Raw genomic sequence first — 20,798 nt, 5'->3', positions numbered from 1 at the left:
TTACACACTCGACAACAAAAACCAGTTCAATGTGAGAACATGGCACATATTCTTATTGTGCTTATTGTGCTGTGTGTGTGCAGCTGTGACCACTGTGTGACATGGAGCAATGTTTTTTATCCAAAAATAAACATTTGAACATGGGAAAATCTTCTTATCTGCATTTCTGTGTGTGTGTGTGTGTGTGTGTGTGGCTGCTTTTTTTTATTACAAATTACAAACTAATGGGTAATTTATTTTTGAAGTTTTGTTTATTCCTATTTATTTATGATGTTATTTTTAAGTGTAATATCAGCGTATTGTTTTCAAAAGACTGTATCAGAGCTGTAGTAAGGTAACATGTAAGGTCTCTCGTTCCCTCATGTTTGTATCAATTCAACGACATTTACAATCCGTATTTTCCTTATATACTGTTGACAGTCGTTTTAAGTAAGAGACTTAATATAAAACACTTTGTATACTTGATATAAAACAGATTCAACAAACATTTCATCACCAAATGTTAAGTGGAAAGTAAAATCAGTGCCAGACAGGAAACAGGACAACAATGTTAGGAAGGTGAATACCATGAAAGATTCAAGAGTTTATTGTCCTCTTGAGAAGACAGACTAAATCAAAATCACTTCTTCCTTGAAGTAGAAGAAACTAAATCAAAGTTGGCACTAGAGCTAACTAAGCAAAATGCAAAACAGACTTGGACACTGACATTTTCTCTGGAAGCATAAACGACACACTGACACATGACAAAGAGGGAATCAAGGGCAGGTGTGAGTGATTACTTAAGGATCACCAGGTGAAGTGCATGAGGGAATCAGGGGAGATGTGTCAAGACAGGTGAAGAAACCACGCGACAGGAAGACATGAACGTTTACCAAAATAAAAGGGGAAGTGAAAATAAAACCCACATCAAAAGTGACATGAACTTAACGTGACTTTAAACATAAACTAACACTGACTGATCATGTATTTAATATGTATATATAATAATTATGTATTTGTATGTAATATGTAATAATTATTATGAAGGTTGATCCATAAGGGTTTTAATAGGACAAATTATTATCCTATTAAAATAATGCTGGGTCAACCTTCATCCTCTCTATGCTTCTGTCAAGCTCATTTTCTGTGTCACAACAAATTAGAAGTGAATTGTCTTTACTCTACAGTCCCAGGCTGTGATGACACTATTCGTCACTAGGTGGTGCTCATTCTGTTCAATTTAAAAACAAACCCTTTACAGACGATTCAACAAACAGCACAAGCATTCACCATCACAGTCTTAACCTTTTCCAATGTGAACAATGAGTCTGCAAATATTCATGCTTTAGGTTTGAGTTATTCAAATACATACACATATATATATATATATATATGTATATATATATATATATACACATATATATATATATTTTATTTTACTTCATTGTGTAATTCAGCTTCCACGTGTCCAATCATGCGGCCCGCCCACCACTGTGTGAGCTAGTGGAATAGAGACAGAATATAAGACATTTCAATATTTTTATATAATAGTAATAAGAGGTTGTTATCATTGCTTTATTAAATGTATTACACTCAACATGAAAGTACATATATTTAAGCTGTTTTAATCACATCTATCCTCGTCATACATTTGATACATTTTCAATGTAATTCTCCGTTTTTATGCATCATAAATATGCTTTTATTGTGAATCATTTTATATCAAAACAAGCACTTTTACTTTGCAATTCTGTCTAATATCATGATGAATATCTTATATTGACCACCGGCTTGACCAGACTAGATGCTCATTGGCCCTCAGGTCATTTGAGTTTGACACACCCCTGCGATAGACGGTGGGCAGTTGTGTCAGAGTTGTACCACACCCCGACATGCTTAAGGGGGAGCCATGGACCCGTTCTTTTATTCTTTCACATCCAAAGTCCAAACACTCAACAGAACTTCCTCACACAGCAAGTTTCACCTGTGTTTTACTTCTGGAATGTGAACATTAAAATGGCACCTGTTCTTTTTAGTTGTGATCATTGAAATGACAGCAGGTGCCTCAAACACACTTGTTGGCTCATGTTGAATTCTTGTTGCACAACTCAGTTACACACACACACACACACACAGTGTGGCTTAAGGCACAGCCACAGGTATGTCTGAGTGTTCATGGAGCATCATTCATGAAGCGTGACGTGTGTGATCTGCATTTAAAGGAGCAGCTACCACAGACATGTTTATCACATGATGGATGATATTTCTATTACTACATTTACCCATGAAATGTATATTAATCTCACACAACCGCATGACTTTATGGAGAGTGTTATTGAGCAGCAAGTATTAGCTCCATCTGTTTTCTCCACAATTGATTTAAGAACAGTTGAGAGCTGTTTGGAATACAGAATAAATAGAGATGAAGACTCCGTTTGTTTTTCTGTAGAAATAAACAATTATTGGAGGGATTACTCGTGGGTTGTCTCAGAGGTTTAAGAGGATTATAAGCAGCTCCACAGCAGAGAAGGTTCTCTGACACAGCAGGGCCACCTCCACTTGTCAGGTCTTGCCCAGACCCTGGTATGTGAGGAGGGAGCACAAAGACTAACACTAACTGTGGTGAAGAACGGGACCAAGAGGTGCTGAGAGTGTGTGTGTGTGTGTGTGTGTGTAATACAAGTCAACCACTTCCTGGTTTTAGATTCTTCACAGTTTCGGGCCCCCAGGGCCAAAGAGTTGTTAGTGGCCCTACTTCAAACTGGTCTGTCTAACCCCGCCAAAATAAAACGACATGCCAAAGCTTTTGAGCAGGAAAAGTGAAAAAAAAATTGCATTCAAGTTCAGTGAAAGTAACATTTTCAGTGACATGAAGACAACTTGTTTATTTAGGTTAGAATGAACCTTTTATTTAAGTCAGCGGCGTCAAACTCCTGAGTTCCACTGAGTGTCTAGTCTGGTCCAGAGAAAAGGAAAAAAGAAACAACTGCTCAGTAATGTCATGGCCAAGAAAGCTGCTTGTGTTTAGTTGTTGTCTTGAGTCAATGTGGTTTTATTTTGAAATTCCCCTCTTCCTTCCCCTTGTGTTTTGCTGCCAGTCTGCTTGTCTTTCCCGCCCTGATTGTTTCCACCTGTGTGTGAACCAGAGTAAACTCTCTGTCTCGTCGGGTTTTTATACCTTTACTTTGTTTTTTCTCGTAGTGACTTTGTTTCTTAGCTTTAGCTGTTTTTTGTTAATAGTTTTTCTCTCTTGTTGCACTTTGAAAATAAAAGTCTGTTGTTTTTTTCACTTTGTCTCCTGAGTCGTGCAATTGGGTCCAAGTCCTTGTCCCTGTGTGACAAGCAGTGGCTGTTGTATCACAATAAAGATTTTCATGATGAACGTGTTAATATGAAATTCTGTAAACTTCACAATAAAAACATATATATTGCACAATAAGTCAATTAATATCAACAATCACAACAACAAGTGTAATGTGAACACCAAACCAGCATATGTGTAATTTAATGTTGAATGTAGTACATTTAATTAGGTGATAATTACAACCAAACGTGTTATTATTGCTCACACATGTATATTTAGAAGAATATTCTGTCACTTCACTGTTCCTCAGCCACAGGAAGTCGTGGGCCATGTTTTCATTATAACATCATATTAAGTGGTGGGCCACATGTGGCCCGTGGGCCGCCAATTTGACACCTCTGATTTAAGTGTTACCAACTGAAGTAATTTTCTTTAAGTTGTCAACTTTATTCTTTATTAATTTTTCCAAAAACCTTTTCCCCCACTAAAATGAACAGCCCATACAATTGTATTAACAGGTTGGACAGAACTTGGTCCACAAAAAAGTGTTTTTAGCTTTCAGTTTAAAAGGATGTTCACAGAACTGCGTGGATTACAGCTGAATATTCATGAACTTGAGAAAATGTCTGGAGTTTCCATGAAAACATCGTAATGGTGTTTCTCCGTCTTACAGTTCGAGCACAACTCGACTCGACTCTTCTCAGTTTGGGTATAAGTCATTTCAGTTGTTTTCCATGACTTCATAGTACCTCCTCAACATGGGCGGGGTCTCACAGCACGGCCATGACATTCCTCTCATCAGCCACCAAACACAGGAGCGTCTGCACGTCTCGATGATTGTGTGGACAGCAGCCACGTAATTGCAGGTTTGATTCCTGTGTCGGACGTCGTTCTCATGACTCTTCCAGCGACAACACACTCTGACCAATCAGTCTGGCCGGCAGTCTGTCGACGCCACATCTTAGTATCAGCTTATGTAAATGAAATAAATAATTAAATAAATAAATAAGCAATAAAATAATTAAATAAATGAATAAATAAGCAATATAATAAATGAATAATCTCTGTAGGGTCAGATAATAACTCTAAATCTTTTACAAAGCTGCATCAGCCAAACTACAATAAACAAAGCTAAACTGAGCTGCATTCAGAGCCCACAGATGAACCTTGGCTCCTCCTACACGTCATGTGACACGCACCGTCCATCATCAGATTTTGAACCAAAATGGCTGCCATCTCCTCTGTGAGTGACGGCGAGGGAACGGCTGAATATACAATGTATTCCTGCAAGGCGGGGCAAATCTGTTGGTTGCCACGTGATGTTTTTCTGCGTTCCTGAGGTCACCTGATCGAGCGAGCTCAATGCAGGACTGTGTGGCCGGGTCATATTCATGGAGGAGTAATTAAAAGCAGCAGTTTTGTTTTAAACCACCTGGGCGTGAACAGAAAGTGGCCTGTGGGTTAACAGAGAGTCCAGTGTTTTTATTATTATCATTTTTAATGCTGTCACGTTTATTTTCACTCTTGTGCAGAAAACTGGGAGATCGTTCCAGGGAGAACCTGTCCAGGGAGAACCCCACCTTTACGCCCTATGTCAGCCGGGAGTGGCACCAGTGCTCCCTGCAACCCTCATGTGGAGGATAAAGCAGTAGAAGATGGATGCATGGATGCTCTCTTTCCAAAAATCACTGGTTCATAAATATTTAAAATACTGCAGATTTTAAGGCTGTGTTCCATTTGTAGTCGGAACAAGGAATTTCCCAGCCCACTGAACCTGGTTTTCTAAAAGTCAGATTCCAAGACTGGCACTTTTCTATTATACAGTTGAAATCTACTCGTTTCTCGTTTGCTTTTTTGCGTTTGCATCAGTGATAGTATCTGGTACCTGCTCCGTCGAGGTTCCAAGTGAGCTGAGCCGATACTGAAATGTGACGTAGACAGACTGCCGGCCACTGATTGGTTTGTTCGAACAATGTCGAACTGTAGATCAGTTAAAAAGACTAAAAAAATCCTGAAATCACATTATTCTCCTGTAGAAGACGTAACAATCCCAAAAATGTGGGTTCATCTCCAACAACTACCAGGGAAATGTCTAAAATCTCAAGAGTAGGAGGAGCTGATTGCGACCGGCGTCACAAACCCTGCCGCTGTGTTTCAGTCCAGTGACGGAGTCTGAACTCGTGATTCTAATGATTCAGTTACACTGAAAACAACTGCTTTACAAGTCACTCGTCACTCGTTTGTGTGGAAAATGAAGTCATGACACTTTCATGCAGCCATGCTGTGATGACTCCGCCCACTATTTTGCACAGCTGTGCCGTTGCTATTTGACTAATTATTTGATATATTGTTACTTGACACATTATTATTATTATTATTATTATTATCATCTGTTACTTACTACACCTTGTCACTTGATAAACTGTTCTTTGAGAAATGATTTGACTTATTATTTTAAGTTTGTTTACTACATTGTTGTTTGAGTCATCCTTGCATTAATCATAATCTGATACTGATATTATTTGATATCTTGTCATTTGATACTATTTACTAAGCATTAGATTTAGCTTTATTACTCATGACTATGAAGTGAATTTGACCTCTGCATTTAACCCATCCTTGCTCAGAGGCACCCTAGCCCTTGACCTTTCCCAGGATTTGAACTGGTGACCCTCCTGATTTCACAGCTTGTTTTTGCTGCCTCCAAATCAGCAAAATGAAAATATTGCAGATTCTTTAAAGCATTCAAAGTTCCAGTAATGGAACCTTTGTCAGTGTTGATGGATTTCAGGTCCATGTTTTGTCCTCTTAAAGCTGCTGATGAACTCTCAGCTGAGTTAGAACAAGACTTGCCAGTGGAAATTTAGAAGGGGAAACTTGGACGTGGGTCTGTCTCAGCCGTGTCTCAGCCGTGTTCCATTGGCAAACAGGTATCATCAAAGTGTGTCTCCTCTCTAATCCTCTCACTCGAGCTGCATTTGCTGCATTTAGAGAATTTTAGGCGAAGATTTTCTGACTTTTCCTTCTTTGTCTGAGACTGTTGAGACTTTGCTTGTGATGAAGAGCTGTGTAAATAATAGAGTTGACCTTGACCATGAAGTAACCATGGATACAGACAGAGCTGAGGTACTAGATAAGAGTGGCTTATTTCAATATTTCAAGAAAGACTGGAAATATGGATATACTACAGTATAATGTATATTTTTATTAGATTTAACTCAACACAACCCCTGAACATTATATTTCAGTTACTTTCCCCTAAAAAAATTGAAGTTGACTTTAAAATCATATATTATTTTTATATATAAGTTCAACCCTGGACTAAATTGTTTCTATCCCCATTGTTTCTGTTGATGATACACAAACAGTTGACCCAGTTGTTTTTCTTTGCACTTGTTCTGTTCTGTCAGGGTTCTTTCTTGACCCATGAAAAATGCACTGGGATGAGTCGCTAAGTGCCAAAGATAGAAAAGCCTCGACCACATAATTATAGACCACTGTGGGTGTTTCCAAAGGAACCGTAACGTCGGGATTCTCTTGTTTTCTAAGCTGTACGTCAACATTCTCACTTTAATCATTCAGGCTGTTTTTCTTTCCAAATTCTTTTTACACATGACCCTAATCCTCTATTCTTGATGTGTTAAATATAGATCATTAAACTGTCCCGTACTTCACACTTTTATCTCACTATTACATAATAGTTTTTTCACAGAATATTCTGGCATATTGTTCCATATGATCTTTAATAGGAAAAGGTGTAACTTTGATTTACTGTTTGTACAGTTTAAAGTTCTTTTAAGATGTTTTTGTGCAACAAATTTCATAAAATGTCATTATTTTTTTATAATTAATAAGACAAATATCATCAAACATCAAGTTCAAGTTATTTGAACACAATTTCATCCTCGTAATTACATTTTCTGTGGCGATCTTGTAATAATTGATATTGATGAGTCTGGAAAAACGTGTGACATGTGAGAAATGAGACAGAATTTTCATCATTTACCAAAAAAGTAAAACCAGCAGCACTTTCAAATTTCACTCTTTTTAACAAGAATCATACACAACTATAAACAAACAAATTAAAGATGACGCGGTTTATTTGGACGACTTATTACATCTACTGTTGTAGAAAGCTGACATTCCAGGTTAGAACAGTAAGAAGCACAGAAAGTACTTGTACAGCTAATCTGAGTCTTGTTGGTTTGGTAAGATAATAAAATGTTGAAAGAAATCGATTAAACAAATAAAGACGATATAAAGAATATACAAACAAAGAAGGAAGTCAGATTACAGTGGTGTAAAATAACAATAATAACAAGGTGTCTACATGACATGTGTCAGATTAGTAACAAAAAAAAGAAATCACTCAAAATCTCAATTTTTAGATTTATGTCCATATATATAACACAAAGGCACTATAAAATATTGGGTGAATAAAGTTGAAGCTTCATGTTGCACAATCACACTGGTTTCAATGATACACTTTCATTGTGTGTGCTTTGTTGGTGTTGTATTCCATACTGACACTGACGTGCTGTCTGTGCTGTCTGTGTTGTCTGTGCTGTGTGCTGTCTATTATATATATATCTGTGTGTGTCACTGTGTTGTCTGTGTTGTCTGTGCTCAGTGTTGTCTGTACTGTCTGTGTGTCTGTCTGTGTGTTGTCTGTGTTGTCTGTGTTGTCTGTGCTGTCTGTGTGTTGTCTGTTGTCTGTGCTGTCTGTGCTGTCTGTGTGATCATGCTGTACATGCTATTACATTTGAACTTAGTGGTCTGTGTATGTACTATGTTTGGGGGCTGGCTGTGCTGTCTGTGCTGTCTGTGTTGTCTGTGTTGTCTGTGCTGTCTGTGCTGTCTGTGCTGCACCACAAACAGCCCGAGACTAAATGAAACCACACATTTGAACTTAGTGGTGGAGATAATATACATTGTTAGAATAAAAGAGAATAAAACAGGGAGACGTAACTAAGGCACATACTGTGTAATATTTGATGCTAAGGCAGAGCGGAGAGGCAGTAATCGATGCAGACATACAAACATAGACTGATCTAAAACATCAAGCAGAGTGAACACAGACATAGAGGTTGTTGTGCTTCTCCCAGTAGTGCAGCTCATCACTGAAGGTGCAGGAGCAGCGCGGGTCTACGCTGGTTTTGACCACGTGGACCATGCAGTCGCCGGGCAACTTCTGAAACAGAATCTCTGCCACACCCACCACCGTGAGCTTCTTCTGACTCTGGATCAGCTGCTGGACGCGAGTCTTGTCCACAGGCTCCGGCGAGGAGCTGTAGGACACCCACACGTTCAGTTTCTCATCAGATGTGGGGACCTGGAAGCGACTCTTCCCCGTTGGACAATGGAAATCCTTCTTTTTAGTAAACAAGCCTGAAGGAGAACTGAACACACGCACGGACCAGCCCACCCAGTCGTACTTCTTGTTGAGCTTCTCTTTGATAGCGTCGGCTAGCTGCTGGCTGGTTACACCTGGCTGGTCTCTGACCAGGCGTCGGGAATCTTGCTCTGCTTGTTTAGGGAAGCTGACAATGCAGTCTTCAATCACAGCACTTATTTTAGACTGGACAGTGTTCATCTTCTCACCCCAGTCTTTGAGAAGAGCCTCCTCCTCATCATATCCCTTCAGAGCAGCATGGCCCAGCAGGGCAATGAGTCCAATGCAGAAAAGCTTCTTAAGTCGGGCGCAGAAGTCCTCCACCGGCCTGCGACTTTTCTCCTCATAGTTCAGCGTGATCTCCAGCACAGATTCCCCAGAGAAGTTGTTTCCGACCACAACATTATACAGCGTGTTGAGGTTTTTGTCACCACCTGTTCTGGCAAAATGGTCAAGGAAAGACTTCTTCTTGACTTCTTTATACTTGGGCTTGGCGTTAAGGATGTCCATGTACTTCCTGAACTGGTTGGTGATGTTCTCCTCCACTGGGAAGTAAGAAGCATCCATTCCGCTCTTCTTGATCTCCTCATTGATCCTCTGGATTTCCTCGGACACCAGCTCCAGACGCTCACGCACTTTCTGAAACTGCTCCTTCATGAACGTGGCTTCTTTGCTCTCCACGTTGTCCAGCGCCAGTTTAACAATCGGCGCAGCTATGGCGAAAATGGGGAAGAGGTCTCCGGCTATACTGGCCACCACCTCGGCTCCCTGTTCAAACACCTCCATCACCGTCTCCACCATGTCCTTCTTCTCTGCTACGAGCTGCTGCAGCTGGTTTGCCATCTCTGCTGGTGTTGGTGCTCTGGTTCTGACAAAGAGATTCATAAACACTTACATTAATATAATGACAATATTCTGCTGTGAACTTTGACTGCTGTCCCAAGCGATGTGACTAAACCAGATCAGAACCTGAACCCTGGACCTAAACTGGCTCAGTTTTGGTATGCATGCACTGTAAAATATGATCTTTATCAGCTCTTATCACGAGCATTTTTGACCATGTGGTAAATGTAACACACAGAGGACTGAGAACCAGAGACAACAAACTCAAGGCAGCTGGTAAACGTGCTATCAACAGCACAGATAAGGAACATCTGAGGTCTTGTTTGTATAAAATAAAACTGATCAGTGCAAGAAAAGTGAAAGTAATGTTGGTCAAATAAAGTCAACGTTTGGTGTGTGTGTGTGTGTTGTAGGTTTACTCACGTGTTGCTGGACTGTGGCCTGCGCTCCTGCTCCTCTTACCGCTCAGCAACGACTGATAAGGAAAGACAAGAAACACTGGAGTGAGCTTCAGCCACACCCAGTGAGCACGCAGCCAACAATGCAAAGGGAAGGTAGTAAAGTTTCAACTGTTAAACGGAAAAATGACATTTTATTCATTATTAAGAGGCTCACGCTTTGAAGTTTACATTTTACTGTGATTTGCACAGCAAAACAAAATGGCTTCCAACTGTTTACTGACAACATGGCTGCGTTGAGTTTCACATGATACTTAGATTTGGTTTATTATTCCTAACCTATCATTATTTTTATTATGTTAAAACATTATTTTATGTTTGTACTTGAATCATATCATTTATAATATAGGAATAATGTTACATTGTTGTATACCATATCTAACTTCACACAGCATCACTGTACAAAAACAAAAAAGAATCCTCAGAAAAAGACATTTATGTTCTGGTCTTACTGTATATGGACTACATGACTACATGTCTATGGCACATCACAGCTACGACTGAAATACTTCATAAATATAAGGAAATGACATTTCTTGATAGAAATGAAAAACAAAACAAAATGGAATACCTGCCTACCAGCACCTTCAAAGCTTATACATGAAACAAAAGATGACATAAACATGTGTAATCTATTTCATAAGAAAAACTAGTGGAGTGAAAGATACCACAAAAATACATTTTAATGCCAAGTGTTATGGCAAGAGGTTTATACAGGAAAGATTTAAAAAGCCAAAGTCAGTGGCTCTTATTTTGAAAGGCAGGTGGAACGGAAGCTGCAATGAATGAAAGATTGAGTGCCGTCACGGAAAATGTCTGGACTAGAACTAATAAAACAAAATATACCAAAAAAACAGGTCATTTAACTGAAGAATAACTGATAACATAAACATTTGTTTATAAATTGTGTGACAAAATAAAGTTTTTAAAGTTAAACTACTACAGCTAAAGTTCACCTCAAATGTGGATTGTTTTGTGATAAGTGATCAGTTGTCAGATATTCACTCAGTTTAATCTCAGATGTAAACACCTTAAAAACAAGATGTCCACTCAAGTGGTAACTTGGAAAATCTTAATCTAATATGAACCACTCCTTCCAAAGGCCGGGGGCAGTAGACCGGCCTGGTCTGACAGACATGTTCAGACATGTCCCTGTGCACAACTGCAAATGTGTAATTATTCCAAAATAAATAAAAGATCTTTGGGGGAAAAATGCCTCCGTCTCCCTCAGTGTCACGTTTAACCGTTTCCTGTCTGCATCTGTCCCTGAGAATGAGCGTGTTCTCACACATTCTCACACGTTTGAATGCAGGTTCCACTTCTCCTGCTGCAGCCCAGTCAATATTGAGATAGCAGGCGTGGGAGTGATTAAGTGGAAGAGGTTAAACTTGCTCGGCAAGGGTGCTCTTTCCAGTGGAACTCAGCAAGTTGCCAAGGCAACAAGACAACGGAAAACAATCAGTCAGCTTGTTCATCTCCCTCTGCTGAGGTCTGTGCTGTCTCTGGGGATTTCTCTTGCCAGACTGCAGAAGACTGCAGTGAGACGATCGCAGCAGCACCTACACCAGCTGCAGTACACCTGTTTACTGTAAAGGAATTCCACCATTAGACTCAAGTGTTGATGTCATGTAGACGTTAATAATACAAATGTGCTTATGAATAAATAAGAACACATGTGTTTATTGGAAACAAATTGTCTTCATAAATTGTCACTGTTTTGTGTTTTTGTGTCTTTTGTTTATGTTTTCAATCGTTTTCTGATATCCATAAAATAAATTAAAAAAGCTTAGCTTAGCATTTAGCTTGGCTATCCAGTGCCCGTGAGACACAGACATTAAAACTGACTGAACATGTTAGCAGTTCAGTGGGAGGTGTTAGGTTCTAGTTCAACCTTTATGCAAAGCTAACCAGCTGGTTGAAACCACGTGATATGTAATATTTGAATGATTTCCATGTAAAATGAGGGAGCTGAAAGTTACTGTATCTTATTTGATTTCACCATGCTAAGAGTGTGATTCTTATTTTCCACTGATGTTCTCGCTGCATTTCTCTCTCTCTCTCTCTCGTGGGTTGTGTAACTACAGTGTAAGTGTGTTAATGCACCTTTTTTTTTAAATTGTACTTTATTATTAATAATAATAATAATAATAATACTAACATGTAGTGGGATTAAATCAGTAGTTATCATTGACAAACAGTTATAAATGCATAAAAGACGCTCCACCACAGCTGCACGAGAATTTTGCACATTGATGCATCACTGTTAAAAGTCAATAAGCAATGCACTGTGTAAGAAAACATCAGTCACAGCAATAGTAATGCTATTTTAGCATATTATAGTTGGCACTAAGTGCACTGTGGGCTGCCCCTCTGTCAAGAAACACCACGAGACACAGCTCTCAGTGAAATGGCTGCCATTTTAGCCACTTAATAACATCCACACCCACTTACGCCTAAGATCTCTTCACAATATGACGCTAAAGTGTGTCCGACACTGTAAACCACTCACTCTCCCACACCAAGGTCCAGGGAGAAAATCAGTAAAGTGAGTGGTTTACATTTAAACAGGAACGTTTATATAAGAAATCTACAATCAATACTCGTGTTGTCTGTATTAAAATACTCAGAAAGACATTTTAGTGTTTGTTTTTCAAATGTGTGGTTGTATGATGTTCTGACACATACTGTAACTGTGGACTGTCTCATTTGCCACACTGAACACATTCACCAATAATCAATAATCAATAACACTGTAGCTTTATAAAATGAAACAACTAACATCAAACATATCCATCAGGTCCATGAGTGAGTTTCTGTTTCCTCTAAACGTGACTAAACCTCTGTCTCTGTCAGCTGACCACAGCTGACCACAGACGCTTCACGCTGTGTTAATGGACAACGTATCGATCCGACTGCTACAAGGACTCTAATTGTATCGTTTTTGCAGCCGCAGAACAGAGAGACAAACAAACACAGCAGATAAACACCAGCAGTCACGAGGCTTCTGTTACACGCGCCGCACGCGCCAAACAAAGTTTTCACGCACTTCCTGGAACAGTGGCACTGAAACTCGCCACCAACGCCCATGAGAGTGGGAATAACTTTAGTTTAATGTTACATTCACTCCTCTTTATTAACACGGGACTGTCGTGTTATGAACGCGCTTTTAACGGCAACAAGACAAATAAACAGACTTCATTATTATGTAACAAGAGACTGGAATGAAGCAACATTTCCCCTCTTCCTCCTCCTGCTCCTCCTGCTCCTGCTCCTCCTGCCAGAGTCTCATTAATAACACGAACACGAACACACAGCGTGGATCTCCACTGACAAACATTCACTACATTTAGAGCAGAAACGGACTCACCTGAGAGAGTCTGCGAAAGAAATACACGCGCACTTGAAGACGAAGTTTGTCTGCCTTGGTCACGTGACTCTGGCGTTACAGCGCAGAGACACACCCGGACACGGACACACACACACACACGGGTCTGCGCAGCTACTCTTCCGAGGACATTGCGTTGACCATAAAAAGTTAATCTGACCCTAAACTTAACCACAATTCAAATCTTAACTCTAAACTTCATTAAAGCACTAAAACATTTCCTCAGAAATGAGGTTATGTGTCATTAGGACCAGATTTTGGTCTCTACTGGTCCTGATAAGGTCCTAAAGAGGTATTAAATAAAAGCACACACGCACACACACAACGTGGGTGTGCGCATGTTATAATAGGTGATATTATTACACCTCCACCCATTTGATAAACAGTGACATGCTTTCAAAGCATGAATTTCATCAGTACCTTATGCTTCATGCGACCATTTTGAACTAAAGAACTCAACATAATAATAATGATAATAATGATAATAATAATAATAATAATGATCATAGTGATAATAAAAGTGACAGAAACATCCTTTGTTTTTGTTTATTACAAATCAAAGTAAAATATACATAAATGTCTTGGTAAAGATTGTGGTCTACAGATTTCAGAGGCTTCCCCCGCAGCACTATATTATATTGCACCAAAAGCAGCAACAAATATTGGATACTGGACTTTTTAAAAACAATAAAAAACACATACTTGTCTAAGGGTACCATAGAGTGATAGTGAAGGTTTTCTGAGGTGTCAGTCAGGACGCTTACATGCACAGTTGAATCCAGCTCATGTACGTCTGACTCTCTGTAAGCGAGTGCGTATTGAATCAGTTTCCTGTTGACCTTTCCATCACAGGATAACAAACATTGGATGTTGGACAGTGCTGCGGTTTAGTAAGTTTCACAGCTGCTGTACATTCTGCGTCTCTGGAGCTTTCGTTTGTCCAACAGTGCTGCAGTGTACGTGCAGTCTCCTTCTACTTCTGGGACTATGAATCGTATTATCCAGGTACGATAGTTAACATGTTTACATGACATCTTAGTCTTAGTCTGACTAACATGTGACCTTTGACATGCATGTAAATGCACTGAGTGAAGAGAACCAGCTTAAGACACTGAGGACACGCAGGCTGCTCTTTTGCCACTTAACAAAAGGCTCATCCAATAAAAGCGACTCCTTATTGTTGCGGTTGTAACTCACCATCAGACAGACGTGTGTAAATCTGAGTTTTTAGCTTTAGCTTGTGGCTACACATGTGCTGCTTGTCTACTGTTGCCTTGTGTCGCTCACAAGAACATCTGGTTGTTTCCTGTTGGAAAACGCTGTCTAACAGTGAGACATAGACGTCGTAGGTTTAAGTGGGTGAAGAACGAGTCTTTTGTGAAGGTTAATGGTCAGACGGTCAGTGTCTGAAGAGGGACCAGCTGTCCGTGCAGTCGTACCTCATACATCCACACTTGTCTCTTTAAATATACAGCTTGTCATAGACTGTATGGCAACGTTCTGGTCATTATCGCCCATCTTTTGTCGTATCTACTGGGGACACATTCACACCCAAGTCCGTGCTGCCATGAGCTGATTACTGAAGCTGCTGCATCATCAAACAAAAGATAGATGTATAAAACATATGAAAGAATAGAATTTCAAGTAAGTCATGAATCACATAGAGGAGCAGGCAGAGCAGATTATATATACTGTATATATCAACACAGACAATCTTTATGGATCATTGTATACTGTCTCTGATAAAGACATGAATGAATGAATGAATGAATCCGTAGCTTGATTCTTCGCGTATGCAGCTACAGTTTGTTCATTTCTTTTTCTGAGAGCTACTCAGGGTGGATACACAAGTAGGCTCTCTTGTGTTTTCCATAGTAGTAACAATCCTCGTGGAAGTTGTTGATCTCCACCACTTCCTTGTAATGGCTGACAGCATGGACCAGGCAGTTGGGGAAACTCTTGTTCAAAGACAGAGCCACTTCCATCATACTCCCCTTCAGCTTTTGCCCAATCTGCTCCTGGATCTGACACTTGTTAATGGGCTTGGGGTTGACGCAGAATGAGACCACCACTTTGATCTTGTTCTTGGTCAAAAGGTCAAACCAATTGGCTCCCCTGCTTCCATGGCACTTCTTCCCTGCCAGCCAGTTGAAGAAGAAGATGCGCTCCCGGTCACTGAAGGCCCTGATTGACCAGTTCACCCAGTCATATTTCTTTACAAGTGAATCCAGAAGGGTTTTGGTAAAGTCACGGTCCACAGTCCCGGGATTCTCCTGAAGCTGCTGCTCCATGTCTAACTTGGCTTGTTCGGCAAAGTTCTCCGTGCAGTCGTCCACAGCCGCTTTCATTCGTTTCTCCACATCCTCCATCCGTCCCTGCCACTTCTTCACCATCTCCTCACCAACTGCCCCTTCCTTGAGGGCAGCGTGGCCCATGACAGCGATAATGCCCACGACAAAAAGCTTCTTCAGCCGGGCACAGAAATCCTCAACTGCCCGTCTGCTCCTCTGCTCGGTCGTGACTACGGTCTCCAGCATGGGGTCTCCTGAGGTGTTCTCCCCTGTGACGGCATTATAGAGCGCGTCTATGTTCAAGTCGCTGTCAGTGTTCTCAAAATGGCTGAGGAACTTTTCCTTCTTCTTCTCCCGGAACTTTGGCTTGGCATTGACAAAGTCCTGGAACTTCTCGTACTGGCTGAGCATCTGCGCCTCGCGGTCAAAGTTCTGCTTGTTCATCGACGTCTTCTGCAGCTCCAGGGCTATTTTGTCAATCTCGTCTTGGATTCCCTCGAGTTTCTGGTTGACAATTTCAAACTGCTGCGTCAGGTAGCGAGCCTCTTGACCGTCCGGATTGCTGAGGAGCTCGGCTGACGCCACGAACACGGCCTCCAGCACCGGGTGAAGCTGGCCCACGGTGGCAGCGAGCACCTCAGAGGCTTGACCCATGATCTCCACACCTTTTTCAATCTTGTCCCTGTTCTGCACAAGCCAGTCTGCCACACTGTTCATCTCTGCGGTATGTGTTTGACACTAAGCTAATGTGTTTTCCAACAGCGACAGACTTTGTTTGTTCCTGAAAGAAGAAGAAACATAACACCTGTGTAAAACTCCTTATCACGCTACAATGGTTTTCAATGACATTTTAGGAAAAAAAACAGAGGGTTCTCCTTTGTCTCTCTTTGTTTTATTTGCCTTTATCAGCTTCAATTAAGTCTTTTTTTTTCCTCACAGGACATTTCCCTGACAAACAACGTCCACCAATAAAGCAGCAGCAGCAGGTCATGTCAGCACATGTCGGCATCAGGTTGCATGCCACACCCTCAGAGCCACGGTTAATGACAGGGACTTTTTAAAGCCTTGATGGCATTGACTCATTTAAAGAAAGCTTAAAAATACACAAACAACCTCGACATGGATGAGAGTGCAGAGCAAATATTAAACATCGTATGTGTACTCATGAATTATGATGTGCAGTATTGTGCAACGTTGCAGCGCCGGTCCTTTGGGATGCCTTTTTCTCTTTTACTGCTCTAACAATAACCAAGACCCTTTACAAACACAGATGTTCACAACATGGGGAATCAGGGGGATTTACATTGTTTATGACAGTTTACTTTTCCATGTAAAACACTCAGGATCGATGACTTCACTCCGGTTCAGAAAAAAAGGCACACCCAACAGGGCTGAGAAGAGAAAATCCCCCACCACCACTGCACTTGTTCAATACTGCAATCACACTTCCCTCCTCATTACAGCCGCATACACCAATCAGCTGTTTATGAAGAATATATATATATATATATATACAGTAGATAACAGCAATGCAAATGAATACGTTAAACCCCAGAACAATCGCTGCAGTGATGAGATCAGTGGTGTCATTTTACAGCCTTTTCCTGTCACGCCACTAATTACATTTATTTCACTAAGTCACATGCCTTCAGTCAGTTTTCTACACACGTTAACCTGTTTATGAAAGATTGTCTTTTGGAATTTATCCAACAGACTGAATTTTAATAATTAAAAAAAAGGTAATTGTGAAAAAATGATACTTACTGAGTAATTCTCTTGGAAATATAAAAATAAACCGAAAAGTCTTTGTGTAAAACAAAAAGTCCAATGTGTTTTTGTGAAAGAAAAAAGGCGAGTCCTGCACAACAGTTGATCAAACACTGATCTCTCCTTTCACTGTGATATGCCGTGCTTCAGTGCTACAGAGCTTTAATGGACACACACTTTCATGAGAATACATTCCCTAAAGGATTCAGATCAAAATGACTAAATTAGACATTTTCTTTTCAACAACTCTTCATTCAATCAACTTCAAATGTTAATGGGAAAATATGAAATACAGTGTCTACAGACTTTTATTAAAGGTCAGGTTCAATAATGGAGATAAAAGCTGTTCTTTCTTTCTTTCTTTCCTTTTTTTTCTTTCCGTCTTTCTTTCTTTCTTTTTTCTTTCTTTCTTTCTTTCTTTCTTTCTTTCTTTCTTATCTTCAATAATGAGGTAAAGGATAAAGTGCTGAGGTCAATGATGGGGCTGTTGAATTAAGAATAATATATATAAATAAATATAATAAGAGAAACTCACCTTTCTGGGTAAATATCCAGTGGGCCTGAGTCCAGTTATCCAGTAGTCCAGCTGTGCCTGTGAGCACCAGCCTCTTTGGGATGTATATATAGACTCTCTCTCTCTCTCTCTCTCCCCCTCTCTCTCCCTCTCTCTCTCCCGCTCTCGTCACTCCTCCTTTGGAACTCCTCCATCCCGTTCCAGCATTCCTCAGAAACCCACTCAGAGGCATTGGGGGCCGGCACTGACACAGATAACATCCTGTAAACACTCCCCATGGAGGGACACCATGCACCCTGGGTAAAAAAAAACAAAAAACAAAAATGTGTGTGTGTGTGTGCATGTGTGAGGAAGAGAGACAGACAGAGAGAGTGAGAGTGAGAATTAAAAGGAGGCCGAGTCACAGCAGAGTGACCCGTCAGGACAAAACACCCCTTGTTGTGGCTTCAACACGGTTTCTATGGTGATGTCGCTGGTTCTTCCAACTACGCATGAGGCTGCACATGCTCAGTCATGCAGGATGGTCAAACATCCTGAAAAACACGACTATAGAATACGAGCATGAACCTTATTGACTGTGAACGTCATCGTGACTCCTGCAGAATGGTCCCGTCACGCTCTGAGAGGCAGCCGCTGTTTCTGCATACACACCGTGGCAGTTATGAGTGACAAACACAACTTGATGTCACTGTCAACTCGACTGCTTAATGGAGCGTACAGACAGGAAGAGGAGGACAGGAAGAGGAGGGCAGGACGATGCTGGTCAGGCGACGTCTGTGTCGTCCCACTGTGTCGTCCCACTGTGTCGTCCCACTGTCAGATCTCACACTTGTAAGCATCAGAGAGTGGAGAGGCGAATTTTGGCGAGGACTCATCAGTATGTGGCGTGATGGGTGGTACATGCTGATGCTGCACGACACACACACACACACACACACACACACACACACACTCCTCCACTCTCTACTGTATTCAGATGTTGTTCTTTGTGTTTCTTTTCCAGGCAAAACCCTGTGAGATAAACTGTTCGAGATTTGGGAACTCGTAACTGAACAAACATGAACATGAAGTTCTGACGGCAGCATGGAGGGAATGTGCTGGATTTGGGGGAAAGTTGTGCCTTTGTTGTTTGTGGTTTTGGGCTCATCAGGTGGAAACATCGGTGAAGGATTTGAGATAATGGCAGCCAGCTGAAGGAAGAGGGGTGAAAGCTTTGGCTGCATGTCGTTGCACCTGAACTTTCTGGACAAACTAATCCACGGGAGTCTCCTGGTTCTGGATTTTAAAACTCTTATTAACATAGTAGCTGATATTGATATTAAAATATTAATAATAAAACAGTCATATTATCAAGCACCACGTGGTGGAGTAGTGGTGACCTGGTTGGAACAAGAACCTTTCTACAAGTCTGCATGTTCTCCATGTGTGTGTGTGTGTGGGTTTTCTCTGGGTTCTCCAGCTTCCTCACAGTCCGAAAACATGCAGAACTTAATTGGACCCTCTCAACTGACAAAAGGTGTGAATGTGAGAGGTTGTTTGTCTCTGTGTGTTGACCCTGGGATGGAGTGGTGACCCCGCCTTTTGCCTAATGTCAGCCTTCATGTGGAGGATGACGCGGTAAAATGGATGATCACAAGTTCAAAGTTGTTCATGAATATTATGACAATATCTAACCATGGAGACGGTCTCTGTTTTTGTGATAAATGACGTCCTTGTCTGTGGACACTATTGACCACATGTGATCTTTTTGACCTTCCTCGACGGCTAACGTTTCCTCCTCACCACAAGATGTCTCCTCAGCTCACAGGAAAAGCCCCTCTGGCTCCTCCCAGAGCAGAGGATGAGCAGCGTTTTCTGGAAAGGTGGTGGAAGTGGTGGGGGTGAGCACATCAATAGAGCTAACCGGGGGCATTAGAGGGAGAGAGAGAGATGAACGACCATAAGACGGGACTTCACTGAGGCAGAAAAGATGCTTAGCTCGGGAAATAAGACTTGAGTTTGGCAGAGATGTACAAAAGGTTGATAACCTGCTGAAGTCAGGATTCTGTGCCAGTTTATTTTGCTCACCCTTGCATAAACCACACAACCTAATTGGTTTTGGGACGTGTTACTGCTGTAGCTTCAGCCTATGCTTTGTTTCACATCTGTGTGTCAAAGCATGGTGCGCTTTGTGGGAAAAGTAGGATTCAGGACCTGTCAGGCCGGATTTGCCACCTCCCATGGGAAAATCCATGTGCGCAGTGCAGACAGGTTCTCTGGATTTACCTGGGCTGTGAAACTGAAACCATTTTCCTGGTGTAATAGATGCTTGCACGTGTTATTTTGCCAGAGGCCCAAACAGGAGACGGAGGTTGGTTCATGCCCAGATTATCACATGTCAACGTTTCTCTCTTTAGAATGAACATTTTAACAATAGTAATATTAAGTGAAGCGATGAATGAACTACACAACATTATTAAAAGGCAACATGAAAACAAACTTTGAATCATTCATATACATTAAAAGCTGTTTGTGTTTATGTTTCAGATAGTGTAAAAAATACATGTTACAGTGGTCTTATGGTCAATCTTTAGGCCAGTGTTTGGTTATTGACTTCATTAACTTTTACTGTATCTACTCCTTCTTCTTCATCTTCTTTCAGCTTCTCCTTTTAGGGCTCACCAGAGCAGATCACCGTCTTGTCCTCTCCCTTGTGTTCAATTCAATTCAATTCAATTCAATTCAATTCAATTCAATTCAATTCAATTCAATTCAATTCAATTAAATTCAATTCAATTCAATTTTCATAACATACATGATCTCAGGTGTGTACATAGACAACATCAAGGAGAGCAGAGAAACACAACAGTTCACACAATGAGTTTT

General features: G+C 40.8%; 2 protein-coding genes across 2 annotated transcripts; both read right to left on the bottom strand.

Moving 5' to 3' along the window:
• Nucleotides 1-8,093: 8,093 nt before the first annotated feature.
• On the bottom strand, nucleotides 8,094-13,434 carry rpz4 (rapunzel 4). The gene is made up of 3 exons (XM_044034410.1): nucleotides 13,344-13,434; nucleotides 9,942-9,993; nucleotides 8,094-9,543 (listed from the first exon to the last, which is right to left on the bottom strand). Exon 3 carries the CDS (start codon nucleotides 9,516-9,518, stop codon nucleotides 8,343-8,345), a length of 1,176 nt encoding a protein of 391 aa, XP_043890345.1. The 5' UTR covers nucleotides 9,519-9,543; nucleotides 9,942-9,993; nucleotides 13,344-13,434; the 3' UTR covers nucleotides 8,094-8,342.
• Nucleotides 13,435-13,893: 459 nt separating this feature from the next.
• rpz5 (rapunzel 5) lies at nucleotides 13,894-18,037 on the bottom strand. Its single transcript, XM_044034409.1, has 2 exons — nucleotides 17,955-18,037; nucleotides 13,894-16,433 (listed from the first exon to the last, which is right to left on the bottom strand). Exon 2 carries the CDS (start codon nucleotides 16,367-16,369, stop codon nucleotides 15,191-15,193), a length of 1,179 nt encoding a protein of 392 aa, XP_043890344.1. The 5' UTR covers nucleotides 16,370-16,433; nucleotides 17,955-18,037; the 3' UTR covers nucleotides 13,894-15,190.
• Between the last annotated feature and the right edge of the window lie 2,761 nt (nucleotides 18,038-20,798).

This window comes from Solea senegalensis, linkage group LG9 (assembly GCF_019176455.1).
Source record: "Solea senegalensis isolate Sse05_10M linkage group LG9, IFAPA_SoseM_1, whole genome shotgun sequence".
In the NCBI taxonomy this organism is placed as follows: Eukaryota; Metazoa; Chordata; class Actinopteri; order Pleuronectiformes; family Soleidae; genus Solea; species Solea senegalensis.
Note: the sequence above shows the minus strand (reverse complement) of the source record. Positions and strands in the feature narration are given on the sequence as shown.

Excerpts from the sequence above, each read along its gene's own strand:
- rpz4 (XM_044034410.1), bottom strand. The coding sequence starts at position 9,518 with ATGGCAAACCAGCTGCAGCAGCTCGTAGCAGAGAAGAAGGACATGGTG.
- rpz5 (XM_044034409.1), bottom strand. The coding sequence starts at position 16,369 with ATGAACAGTGTGGCAGACTGGCTTGTGCAGAACAGGGACAAGATTGAA.